Source organism: Muscardinus avellanarius, assembly GCF_963383645.1.
Source record: "Muscardinus avellanarius genome assembly, chromosome: 15".
Taxonomy (NCBI): domain Eukaryota; kingdom Metazoa; phylum Chordata; class Mammalia; order Rodentia; family Gliridae; genus Muscardinus; species Muscardinus avellanarius.
In genome coordinates this window covers 22952601-22965435 of record NC_137801.1, presented here as the reverse complement: position 1 = coordinate 22965435, position 12835 = coordinate 22952601, and the positions used below count along the sequence as shown (strand labels likewise).

The 12835-nt window shown below is 46.8% G+C and overlaps 1 protein-coding gene across 1 annotated transcript in view; it reads right to left on the bottom strand.

The window, feature by feature from the left end:
* The window catches only part of LOC308273938 (phospholipase B1, membrane-associated-like), a gene marked incomplete at both ends in the record, with an annotated part of 181166 nt that overhangs the window by 153923 nt on the left and 14408 nt on the right, over positions 1–12835 (bottom strand). The window contains 4 exons of the mRNA XM_080711345.1: positions 2797–2840; positions 3475–3515; positions 7452–7510; positions 8680–8746. Of these exons, the coding sequence (XP_080567471.1) occupies positions 2797–2840; positions 3475–3515; positions 7452–7510; positions 8680–8746 (211 nt within the window). The remainder of the gene's footprint in view (positions 1–2796; positions 2841–3474; positions 3516–7451; positions 7511–8679; positions 8747–12835) is intronic.

Genomic DNA, 12835 nt, shown 5'->3' with positions numbered 1-12835 from the left:
TCGTGACCCATAGGGTCACCCTGCAGCAGGCCCTGGAGGGGAGGAGCTAAGGATGGGCATCTGCCCGGTGTAGGCATCTCACACCCCTGCCAGAGGTGCCTTCCACACACCTCTCATTTAATCCTCAGTAAGGAACTCATGGCAACATGATTTCCAATTCAGGGCAGGGGACTCTGAGACAAGGAAACTAAGCAAGCTGCTCCAGTGACCAGAGGCTGCTGGACCAGCGGTCGCTGAGATTTGAACCAGAGCTCTGGGATACCAAAGCTTTTAGCTATCTGGGCTGCCTTCCAATCCCCCTCCTGTCTCCTGAGTGACAGCAGGGCGGGAAAGCTCCTGGGAGCACACAGAGAACTTGTCCCAGAGCTGACAGCCAGAGGATGCTAAAAATAGCACTGTCAGGAGCAGTTACACTGTGTCTTGCTCCCAAGAAAGGAGAGGGCAGAACAGGGAGACATCATGGACGCAGACATCTGCACCCGCTTCCCTGTCTCCCTTCCTTGTTGCCCCATCCAGAGGTGCCTGGAGGCTTATGGGAGAAGGATCCAGGAGGCAGCTGGAGAACGTCTCCCTGTAAGAGAAGCCAACTCCACAGGCAGCCAGCAGGGAAGGGGTGGGAGAGCTGGGCTGGAAGACAGGAGACTGGTCACTTGGCTCTGTGACCCTGAGCAGCCGCCTATGTCCTGCGTGACTCAGTTTCCCCATCCTTAACGCAAATGGATGAGCTTCCTTTTCTCACTGCTGACCAGCTGGTAGAAGCATCCCAGGCCCACATGTGGTGGGAAATTGGAAAACCCGGGCCCAATTCAAGATGATGGGGACAGTGTGTGGGGAGGTGGAATACTTCTTTCTTCACAGAGTCTATAAGAATCAGTGGTAAAACATGAACATCTGGTTATGTTTTTCAGAGAGAACGGCTTTCAAAAATAAGGGTATTTGTATCACATTGCTTCTTTCTGATCACACTTGACCTTAGAATTCTGGTATCAATTTGCTGGTCATCTTGTCTTCTGTGTTCTTGCTCTGCCTCCACTAAGTTCTCTTAGGGGTCCCTGGTGGCATTGGGGTCAGAAGGACAGAGCCATGGGCTGGGCCACCTGGGTTCCCAGGGACTCTGCTACTTACTGAACACATAACCTAGGCAAAGTCCATTTACCTCCCCTGACACTGAGTTTTCCATCTGTAAAAGGCCATGGTGAACCACAGCCATGGTGGGCATGGCTAGATTTGGAGCTTTCTACAGTTCTGGCCTTGAAGGACAGATGGCCTGAGCCCCGGCCAGCCCCACCAGACACTTACACTGGCCTGGATGTCCCTAGAGCACGTTCTCCTGGGACAGGTGGGACAACTGCTCCTTTTGCTGACTCTGCTGTCCAGAGGTGCACGGTACAACTCCTCTCTCCCTGCCTCCCTGTCTCTGGCAGCTTGGGGTAAACCCTGCCTCTGAGGGCTTCTGCAGCAGAGTCTGCCCTCCCCGCCTGCTCTGCTCACTCTGGCCAGCTGGGATTCCTGGCCACTGTGTGTGCTTCAAGAGAAGCGACCAGACGTGGCAGAGGGTGAGGGAGGGAAAACATGAAGACAAGATGAGAAATCAGAACAGCAGCAGGTGTATCTGTGGCTCCAGGGACTAAACTGTATCCTGCCTTCCCAGGCATCTCCTAAAGAAACCACTTCATTTTGTTTTTCTTACCACTGAAAGGTCAACAAGGCCAGTGCCCAACACAGCTTTGACAGCCACCAAGACGGTGAGCCACCTCTCCTGGAATGCTCTGGCTCTTCCCGGGGACCCCCCATCCCCTGTGGCCAGCAGTATTCCCTCATTTGTCAATCTGGTGACAGAGGGCTGGACAGCAGCCTCGGCCTTCCCTATGCACTGTGAGTTCTGAAGGAGGGGCTGGTATCTTGTACATCCCTGTCCTTTCCGGGAACCTAATAATTCATGGGCCCTTCATGTAAATTCACTGGCTGGATTGACAGGGCGCCAGCTACCTCACCTGCTCATCACTCCAGCGAGTGTCAGCTCCGCAGCGTGTGCGTCGCTAAGTCACTCACTCTAATGACGCCCTGAAAGGTGGCGTCCCTTGTTCTTGATTTGTGAGCACCAGCCATCGGAGACTAAGTTACTCACCAGGCGAACTCACTGGTGTCCCGGGACTTGTGGTTTTAGGATGACTTCATAGGGTCAGAAGGGACCTCTCATATTAAATTGAAAAGCCCAGGTTACAGACAGTATATTTATAAGCTCGTCGGCATATAGAAAGGCCAAAATGTTCATAATAATTCTCTCTGGATAGTGGGATTATAGCTGCCTTTTTCTTCCTTCATTTGCTCTTTACCCCTGGTGATATATTTATATTATAAGTGAGAAATATATTAAAGTTAAGTAGACTGAAAATTAGACCTGGATCCTCCCCCAGGGCAGGAGTGGTGGAATAATGGATCAGGACATTTTCCTAGATGAGGGTGTCATGAGTCCTGCCCTGGAGAAGCAGGAGCCTCAGGACTCTGGCCCAGCCACCCCAGCCCGGCTCCAGACCCTCATGGAGTCCCTCAACCTGAGCCCAATGCCTACTGGCTTCTCATTGCCCAGAGACCTTTGCATTCAGTTGTCACGACCTCCATTCCATGACTTTCCCTCCTCAGACTCCCTCATCTGTCATCTCAGATGTTTTCACCTTTTCCCAAGCTCTGGTGGTAAGGTGGCCAGACAGAGTGCATCCTCTTTATTTAACAAAAGCACTGCTGTGTCAGAAGGATGGGAGATAATCTGGAATCTGAGCAGGGCCCAGGACTCACCTGTCATCATTGCCAGGCAGGTCTGCTGCCGCCTTTCCCCCATCCTGCGGGCAGAAGGGAGGAAGCAGGTGTTGGGCTGCGCTGCTCACGCCCTGCAGCCTCTTCCCTCCGGGCCCTGTGGCCCAGCCTTGCTCTGATTCTGAATGTCAGAGGCACAATTCAAAGGCAACAGAGCAGCCCAAAACAAAGAGGCAAACAGCTCCCTCTGCACCCTTCTCCCCGGCTCTAGCTGACTCAAAGCTAGAAAGGGATACAGTATAAAATGACCCTGGTCCAAACCCTGTACAGTTCCCCAAGAGAGAGGCTTCCAAGGAAGCAGGACTTCCAGGCTGGCCTGTAACTCAGCGGGAGAGCGCTCACCGAGCCCGCAAGAGGCCCTGGGTTCCATCCCCAGCACTGCAACATAAATAAGAAGGGGCAGAGATCCCAGCCTTTGGGCCCTTCCCATTTTCCTTCCCCACATCACCCAGAGGAACCACCAGGATTCACAAGCCAGGAGTCTTGGGCTGGGAGGTCAGCTGCTGGTCCTGGTCCCTGCTTTGTCCCCTGCCCCCAGGGGGGCCTTGAGCCAGGGCCCCATCCTCCCTTGCCCTTGGCTTCCCCTGTGAATCAAGCAAGAAGACTAGATCCGAGGAGATCCAAGGCGCCTTTCGGCTCGCTGTGTTCCAGGACAGGTACCTTTTGTGCTTTTCCAGGTGTTCTGTCCCAGAGTCTGGAAGCTGGAAAAGACTTGGTGTTAACAAAACAGCCAGAAAAGGCAGCACAGCCTCTCCCAGGGCTCCACGCTGATGGTCAGAACACCCCTCCTGCCCGTAAGAGAGACCCGCTGGATCCAGAGGAGGACAGAGCCCACCCTGCTCATTTTGTAGGGAGGGAAAACATCAGTTTCCTAGCAACATGTCTGTCAGGCGTCTGAGCAGTAGAGGGGTGAATATTGTCCTTAAAGTTTAAATTTAAATGTCCCCTAAAGTCTGGTTACCAGTGACCCTGCATAATCTAAAATGGACTTTGCTTATTGTCTGTCTCCCTCACCAGTCAGCAAGTGCCACGAGGGCCAGTGTCTGCCTCTACTGTGCTGGCTCCATTCCTTGGACCTAGACGAGTGCTTGACCTGTCGTAAGGACTCGATGTATATTATTGAATAAATATTTTCTGAATGAAAAAACTGGGATTCTGACTTTCCCATTGGTAAAATGCTAGACAATGCAGGACATTCCCTGTTGGAGAAGTCCTGATGGTGGGGTTGGGGACAAGAACCCCTCCCCACCCCCCATCAGGTGCCATGTTCTTTTCAACCTCTAGGGATGCTTGGAATCATGCCAGGGACATGGAATATGCTCAGCAGGTATTAGTTATTATTAGTAGTAGTATTTTCACAGTTTGACATACATTCTCTCTCTCTTTCTCAAAACTTCTAGGAGACAGGATGCCAGGTGAGGTGGTGAAGGGAACACATTGCCTGATTGCCTACACCCAGCATGCTGCAGCAGGCTCAAGTGATGTCCAGGTCATGGAACTGGTGCACATCTCTTGAGTCCTCTACCAAAGCAGGCTGTCATGAAATTCCTCTAAGTGCAGAACCCTTTGCTCTTCAATTAGAGAGACTTGGAAAAGATGATCCTCCAGGGAGAGGTGACAGGTTAAACAAAAAGCACACTAGCGTGTGAGTCAGGGTTGTGAACAGATACAGGATAGGTTAGGTGGGGAGGAGCTCTGGCCTCCTGGGCGCAGGCATGTTGGACAGCCCAGCCAGATGGGGCACTGTCTGCCAGCCTGAGCTGATGTGGGCTGCTGGGAATGTGGCCGACAACTGAGAGACACTATTTCTCAAGAGAAGCTGGAAACACACACATTTATTAGCTTTTTTTCTGTGTTGGTCGCTGATTCAAATATAGACACGGCATGTCTTAGGATCACTATTTTGCTTTTTCTGATAATTAATTGGTGGAGAGCAGATCTTGTCCCAGAGGAAGTGGGTGAAGGAGGGCGGCGGGGGGGAAGGAGGAGAGAAGCAGAGAAGGACAGGCCAGCAGGCCAGGAGGCCAGGGGAAGTCACAGAGAGGGGACGAACGCCCTCGAACTCCGACTTGATTCTGCCTTCCACTGCCCGCTGTCTCTCCTCACTCACTCGCTGCCTATGGCGGGTACTGTGACGCCAGGACACAGAGCTAAGACAGACTCGGGCTCTACCCTCAAAGAATTTGGTATAGTGGACTATAAACCTTCCATTTCGGGTCAAGGAAATTTCTATGGCAGCTCGGGAGGTGCCGTGGTCCCCTCTGCGCTCACTCTCTCCTCTCTGGATGCACCTTTTCCTGCATGGCCCCTTCTTCCCTCTCTTTACATCGCTTTCCTGGCCATCAAGAACACATCACCACTGATGGACAAAAAGCACATGAAAGATGCTCAATATGGCTAACTATTATGGAAGTAAAACCCAAAAGGAGAGGCCGCCTCAAACCCATTAGGATGGCTTCTATTGCTAAACAACAACAAACAGGAGGTAGGTATTATTGAGAGTGTGGCGCAACTGGATGCCTGCACGTTGTTGCTGGGGGTATGAAATGGTGTAACTACTATGAAAAATAGAATGGCTGATCTTCAAAAAATTAAAAATAAGCCGGGCATGCTGGTGCATGCTTATAATCCCAGCATTTGGGAGGCTGAGAAACAAGGATTGCAGACAGTCTCAGCTACTTAGGGCCTTTGAAATTTAGTGAGACCATGTATCAAAATAAAGAACAAAGCCAGGCATGGTGGCACACACTTGTAATCCCTGTGCTTGGGAGGAGGAGACAGGAGGATCGCACTGGTTCAGAACCAGCCTCGCTGGCTTAAGAGACCCTGTTTCCAAATAAAAATATAAAAATAGGTCTGGGAGTGTAAATCGGAGGTAGAAGGGTTTCCAGGAACCCCAGTACTACAAAAAAAAAAAAAAAGAAGAAGAAGAAGAAGAAGAAGAAAAAATGGGGCTGGGGGTATTTCTTGGAGGGAGAATGCCCCTGAATTCTATCCAAATTAAAAATAGAATTACTCCATGTTCTAGCAATTCTCACTTCTGGTTATATAACAAAAAAAAAAAAAAAGAAACCTAGTTCCTGAAGAGACATTTGTAAACCCATGTTCATAGCAGTATTATTCACAATAGCCATAAAATGTAAGCAACCCAAATGTCCAGTGAAGAGTAGATGGATACACAAAATGTGGTGATATGCATATGACAGAATATTATCTACTATTAAAGAGGAAGGAGATTCTGGCCCATGAGGGCATTGTGCTGAGTGCACTAAGCCAGCCACAAGATAAATACCATATGATTTTGCCTTTTCTGAGGTCTGTAGAGCACTCAGATAAATAGAAAGTGGGATGGAGGTTGCCAGCAGCCAGAGAAAAGAGAGAATTAGTTGTTGTTTAATGGGTGGACAGTCTCATTTTTGCAAGATGAACAAGTTCTAAGCCAGGCATGGTGGTGCACGCTTGTAATCCTAGTACTTGGGAGGCTGAGAAAGGAGAATCATCACAGGTTTTAGGCCAGCCTCACCTACTTAATGAGGCCTCTGCAGCTTAGCGAGACCTTGTTTCAAAATAAAGAATAAAAAATAGGGCTGGAGATGTTACTTGAAGGTAGAATATCCCTGGGTTCCATCCCCAGTACCAAAAGAAAAAAATAAACAAATTCTGGAGATTACACAATAATGAGGGACACTTTACACATTGAGCTGTATACACACTTAAAAATGGTTAAAATGAAAAATTTCATGTATATATTTACCATAATTAAGAAAAAAATTTTTGTATTCTACTTCAGAGTTACACCCCTAGCCCTCTTTTATTTTTACTTTGAGACAAGGTCTCTCTAGGTTGAAGACAGTTTCACTACTTGCTGAAGCTGTCCCCGAACCTGTAGTCCTCTTGTCTCAGCCTCACAAGTACTGGGATTATAGGCATGCTTCACCATGCCCGACTGTAAAAATATTTTTAAAATTTTACATTCTTAAATATTTTATTTTATTTATTTATTTATTTATTTTTATTTTTTTATTTTTGGTGGTACTGGGGTTCCTGGAAGCCCTTCTACCTCCGGGATACACTTCCACGGGATACACTCCCAGACCTATTTTTTAACATTTTTATGTGGAAACAGAGTCTCTTAAGCCAGCACAGCTGGGTCCGAACCAGCGCGATCCTCCTGTCTCCGCCTCCCAAGCGCGGGGATTACAAGCATGCACCACCATGCCCGGCATTCTTAAATAGTTTAAAATTGATAAAGATTGATGTATTTTTAACTTAAAAGCAAGGAGATTTTCTTCATTTTATAAATAGAAAGTTTAAAAGATTGTTTTAAAACTCTCTGTGATACTTGATTTATGTATTTCATTTATTAATAAAAGACCCAAACGTTTCCCCACCCTGATATAAAGGTAGACATTCATTTGATTAAAGAAAAAAAAAATCAGAACCCACCTGGATTTTAGGATTCCTTTACCCACATAACGCTCTCTCCCAAGATGGATATTCTGCCTAGAACTCATTTGGAATATTCTGCCTAGCCACCAGGAACTCATTTGGAGGTTCTTCAGCTGACTGATGGGAGGTGCTGACAGTCCCCTCCCTCCCGTCCCCTCCTTCCCCCCCAAGCTTCTTTAAATACTCACGGTCTCCAGGTTGCCAATGGCTGCCACGAGCTTGATGTCAGAAGGTCTCAGAGAGTGGACTGTGAAGACAAGACCCCGTATGGTAAGGTCAAACCCACCTTCCCCACGATGTCGACTGAGAATGTCACATGGGCTGTGTGGAGCGGACCCACAGCCCACAGCCTGCATAGCTCCTGAGGTCCAAACTGTTGGTATGGGTGTGCAAAGCTAAAGACCATGCAGCTTCAGTACGCCATGTTGGTTAGAGGCCCTCTTTCCTCTGAAGGCCATGCTGACACCTTGGGCTTGGGCTCCCCGAGAAGGTGTCCTATGGAAGGTCACTCCTGGCCCAATTCCCCCTCTCGTTTGGCCCTTGGTCTGCCTCTCATTTCCCTCTACCCTATGGCTCTGCACTTCTGGACCATCATTAATAAGAGGGCAGCAGATTAAAATAGAAACCAGCTGAGTAGCCAGAGGTTAACTTTAGCTTGAAGGTCACCAGAGCCTCACAGTCGAAGCCTATGAATGTCTAGAAACGGCCTGTGTGCAAAAGGCACCCACGGGAGTGTGCTTGACCCACTTGAACCACCAACCTTTGTAGAAACTCTCTCCCTGGAAACCACTGACCAACTCCCTGCTTGTGTTATGGGGTATTTAAATGTAAACCTAAAGATGCTGTTCCCTATTAAGGGCATCCATTTATTTTTTCCACCTGAGGTCTTTATAGAGCAGAAGAACAAGCATGGCTGGAAACCCTGATCAAGTCAGCACAATGTAAATACACACAGCGCCAGTAGACTGTCAGCCACTTCATATGGTAAAGCTAGAAAGAGGACCACCTCAGGAGCAGCACCCATCATATTCAGGTATTAGGCCACGTAGCCCATTATAAGGGGAAATGGCTAGAATGGCCGTATTAAAGGACTGGGGAGGCCCCTTGAGTGACCAAGCTGCAGCTCACCGCTCCTGTGACATGCCTACCCATGGGGAGGTGAGGACCAGGAGGTCGCCGCACCCAAGCAAGCCACATGAGGCCATGTTGGTTTACCCCAGAGTGATGTGTTGTTCTCTCTGCCTCCCTAGAAGTGACTTGGGGGGAGGAGCAGAGGTGGTGTGAGAGACTGAGGGTGAGGAAGAGGAAGAATTGAATAGCCACAAGGTGCAAGAGAGTAGGCGCAAGCCTCTGATGGCCACGCTGGAGAGGGGATGCTGGCTGGGTCTTTCCTGCTCATGGCCAGAGGGCACATACCTGATTTAGAAAGCATGTTCAATCCTAACTTCTTTGGGTTACACGAAAATGGAAAATTCTTCAGGGTCTGAAACCAAACATCAGAAACATCAGCTGTCATGTATGGAAGTATTGCAGGTTCTGAACCCTTAGTATAGAAATGACTGGGCACTTGTTCTATCTGGTCTCAAAATCCAGAAGCATCAATTGTCCATAGTCATGGTCTCCTCCACCCAACTCTCCTGGCCAAAGGGTACAGTGTTTATTGACAATGATCTTTAGCAGATAGCAGGTAAGGATGTTTCACAACAGTGGTGTGGACAGGGAGAGCAGAAGATGAAGGAGAATAAAAGTTAAATCTTGGGATGATGAAAAAGTTCTGGACATGGACAGTGGTGATGGTTGCAGGAGAATGTGAACATAATTAATGCCACTGAATTGTACAATTACAGTTTAAATGTTAGCTTATAGGTATCCAGTGCACTTAGACTAAAAATTTAAAAATTCTATGTTATTTTGTACCATCTACACTCCCTCTTTTATTTTTATTTTTCTTTATTTTTTTGCAATATGGGGGATGGAATTCAGGGGCATTCTACCTCCAAGCTATACCCCCAGCCCTATTTTTTATTCTTTATTTTGAAACAGGGTCTCACTAAGTTGCAAAGTACCTCACTAAGTAGTAGCTGAGGCTGTCCTCAAACTGTGATCCTCCTGTCTCAGCCTCCCAAATGCTGGGATTACAAGCGAGCGCCACCACATCTGGCTTATTTTGATTATTTACACAAAAGCATGTACACGAAGCATTGTTTGCTGCTGAAAACTGGGTAAACTTAAAACTGGGAGACTCATGCACCCAGCAGACTGGACTGTCCTGAGCCCAGAAGGGATGCTGAGAGCAGAGAAGGGATGCAGTGACCAGTCCTCTGGTCCTCAAGACCACTGGCGCCTCTTCAGGTGCTGCTGGGGAGAATCTAGAGCAGCTACTGCTTTGGGAAATGCCATGGAAGGCTTTAGGAAAGGAGATTCTATATCTTGTCAAAAATTAAAAGTTGAAGGGGAAACACTCCAACAGGGAAAAAATGTGCAGTAAATGGAGTGCTTGGCCACATCTCATGACCACAAAAATACACAAGTTAATTTCTCTTGAATTCCTGATTACAGCAAGAGATACAGCATTTACTCTCATCCCTTATCTTGTGGACATTCTGGGAAGACTTCACCCAGATGCCTTCAGATAATTCTCAACATCTGCTTCAAGGTCACAGAGATAACAAAACCATTTATAACACTTTCTGGACACTTCTGGGAACAACACACTCAGGCTGCAGGGATGGTGAACCCCAAATTCCAGGAGATACGGTTGTGCTCTGCCAGGCAGCCCAGCTGTCCTGTAAAAGCAGCTCATCTAGCCCATCCCCTCAAGGCCTCAAGTGGGGGTGCCAGTCTCCATCAACTGGTTCAAGATTTTAATTGCCCAGTGGAGGGAACCCACCTCCCCCCCCACCTCTCCCCCACCTCTCCCCCACCTCCCCCCAGGAAGAACACTTACCTCTGGCCATCGCTGTACTTCCAACGTGTTCTTTCCAAGAGAACTATGGACTTGGGTGGCTCCTAAAACAATAGTAATAATTAATAATAATAATTTAAGTTTTTCTAAGCTGGAATTAGCCCTCACCTATATTTGACTTTTATGCTATTTATGTGTCCATTCCAGTAGTGTCCTTTGTATTAGAAAAGCCCAGATTCCATTCCTCCAGCTATCACAGTTTGGGACACTGTCTTCCATTGACGTAACCTATAGCGCAGAACCCCCAGGTAGACATGTAAACATGTTATCTGAGAGGGGGCAAGAACAGTAGATCAAGCCCAGCGTGGTGGCGCACGCTTGTAATCCCCATGCTTGGGAGGCGGAGACAGGAGGATTGCGCAGGTTTGAAGCCAGCCTCGCTGGCTTAAGAGACCCTGTTTCCAAATAAAAAGTATAAAATAGGTCTGGGAGTGTAGCCCGGAGGGAGAAGGGCTCCCAGGAATCCCAGTACCACAAAGAAAGAAAGAAAGAAAGAAAGAAAGAAAGAAAGAAAGAAAGAAAGAAAGAAAGAAAGAAAGAAAGAAAGAAAGAAAATATTCAGGTGTCATCACATGCTTTTCTTTATTTTATTTTATTGTGATGCTGGGGATTGAACCTAGGGGCATTCTACCTATAAGCTCTACTCCTTAGCCTCCATTTTGTGTTTGGAATAGGGTTTTGCTAAGTTGCTGAGGCTGGTCTTGAACTTGAGATCCTCCTATCTCAGCCTCCCAAGTACTGTAATTACAGGCATGCACCACCATGCCCAGCTCTTCTTTTTATTTTTTTACAACCATTTAAAAATGTAGAAACCTTTTGTGGTTAGCAAGAAACAGATTCTAAAGTTTATAAGGAGAGGCAAAAGACCCAGAATAGCCAATACAATGTTGAAGAAGGACAAAGCCAGAGAACTGAAGTGACCCAACTTCAAGACTTCCTATAAAGTTACAATAAGCAAGGCAGCATGGTATTAGCAAAGAACACACACAAACAGAGCCAAAGACCAGCTCTGGCCAATCCAGGGGTTCTCGAAGGTGAGTGAGGAGTCAGCGCTTTGAGGGAATGAGAGCCGTTTTCGGAGGCGTGACTCTGCCATTCAGAGTCAATGCTTTATTTTTATATGCTTTTACATGGCAGTATTTGGTATTAACAACTTTTGGCAAAACATATTTTTACACAAATTTCTCAACACGCACCTGCCCTGATGAGCTCATATCCCGATACTGTGGTTGGGAAAAAAAAACACCCCAAATTATCCAAACTAACATCATACAATTCATTCTGGTTGCCTAGCCACAAAAATCAATTCTATTTAATATTAACCTAAATAACAATGTGATTCTGAATAGCTGCAGAGCACATTCACCCATGGCTAAACCAAAAGTTAAAAAAACAAGAGGCTTTTCCATTAAAAAGGACACAAAGATTATAAAAGATCTGTAAAGGGCACAGGTCATTTACATTTATGTTTCATATTTTAAAATACAAAGTGTACAATTTATTTTTTTTTTATCTTTGGTCAGAAAACATCCAAAAGGGGGGCCCCACCTGGCCGATCTCTCCATCACCCATAATAAACTTTTTGTGTGTGTGTGGTACTGGGGTTCCTGGAAGCCCTTCTTCCTCCGGGCTACACTCCCAGACCCATTTTTACATTTTTACTTGGAAACAGGGTCTCCTAAGCCAGCGCGCGCGGCTGGCTACGAACCTGCGCGATCCTCCTGTCTCCGTCTCCCAAGCGTGGGGATTACAAGCGTGCGCCACCACGCCCGGCTCACCCATAACAAACTTTAACTAAACGTAACTACTAAATGCTGTACTTACTATTTCTACTTCTAAAATTAACTGCTAATTTTATCTGCTATTTTAACCACTAGGTATTCTATTAACTTATTCTGACCCAACCACCAAACCCACATTGAACTTATTTTTCTAACATACAATGTCTACACCTAATTTTTTATAATGCCAATTATATTGTTTACTAAGAAAATTCTTTTGTGCTTTATGAGCAAGCACCAAGGAGGTCCCTGCTTACCCAACCTCTTCATAAGTCTATTTTTGTGCCCAAACCCATTTTCCTTTAACCCTTACTATCCATACTCCATCCTATATTTTCCTATAAAAGGTGTGTGGGGGCTATGTGTTGATTAGCTCTGGCTCCCTGAAGTGGCAATCATGGACACTCTTTAATCATATAAGCTGGCCCAATTAATTTTGCAGGCATCATGTCAGGCTTTTCCTCAGAAGACTCAGCATCTATAAACAACTGTAATTGTTTCCATTTTTACTAGCCAGATTCTTACTATTTGGGATTTTATAAATTTCTGAGCAATTCCCAGGTTTCTTAATACCCTTTTTCCTGTAACATCTTCATATGCAAAGAACAGCATGTCTCACTGAGACCACCCAGATTGTTCGGCTTGATCAATAATCCAATTAAAACACAGAATACAAAACAGGGTCAATGTGAGTGTAGCCATCGTCCTCCTGCCTTGCAGGAGTCCTCCTCTCGCTGGGACCTTGTCAAACAGCTGGAGGGACCCGGGCCTCACCAAAACAGATCAACACAGCAGAAGAGAGAGCCCAGATAGACTCACATAAGCA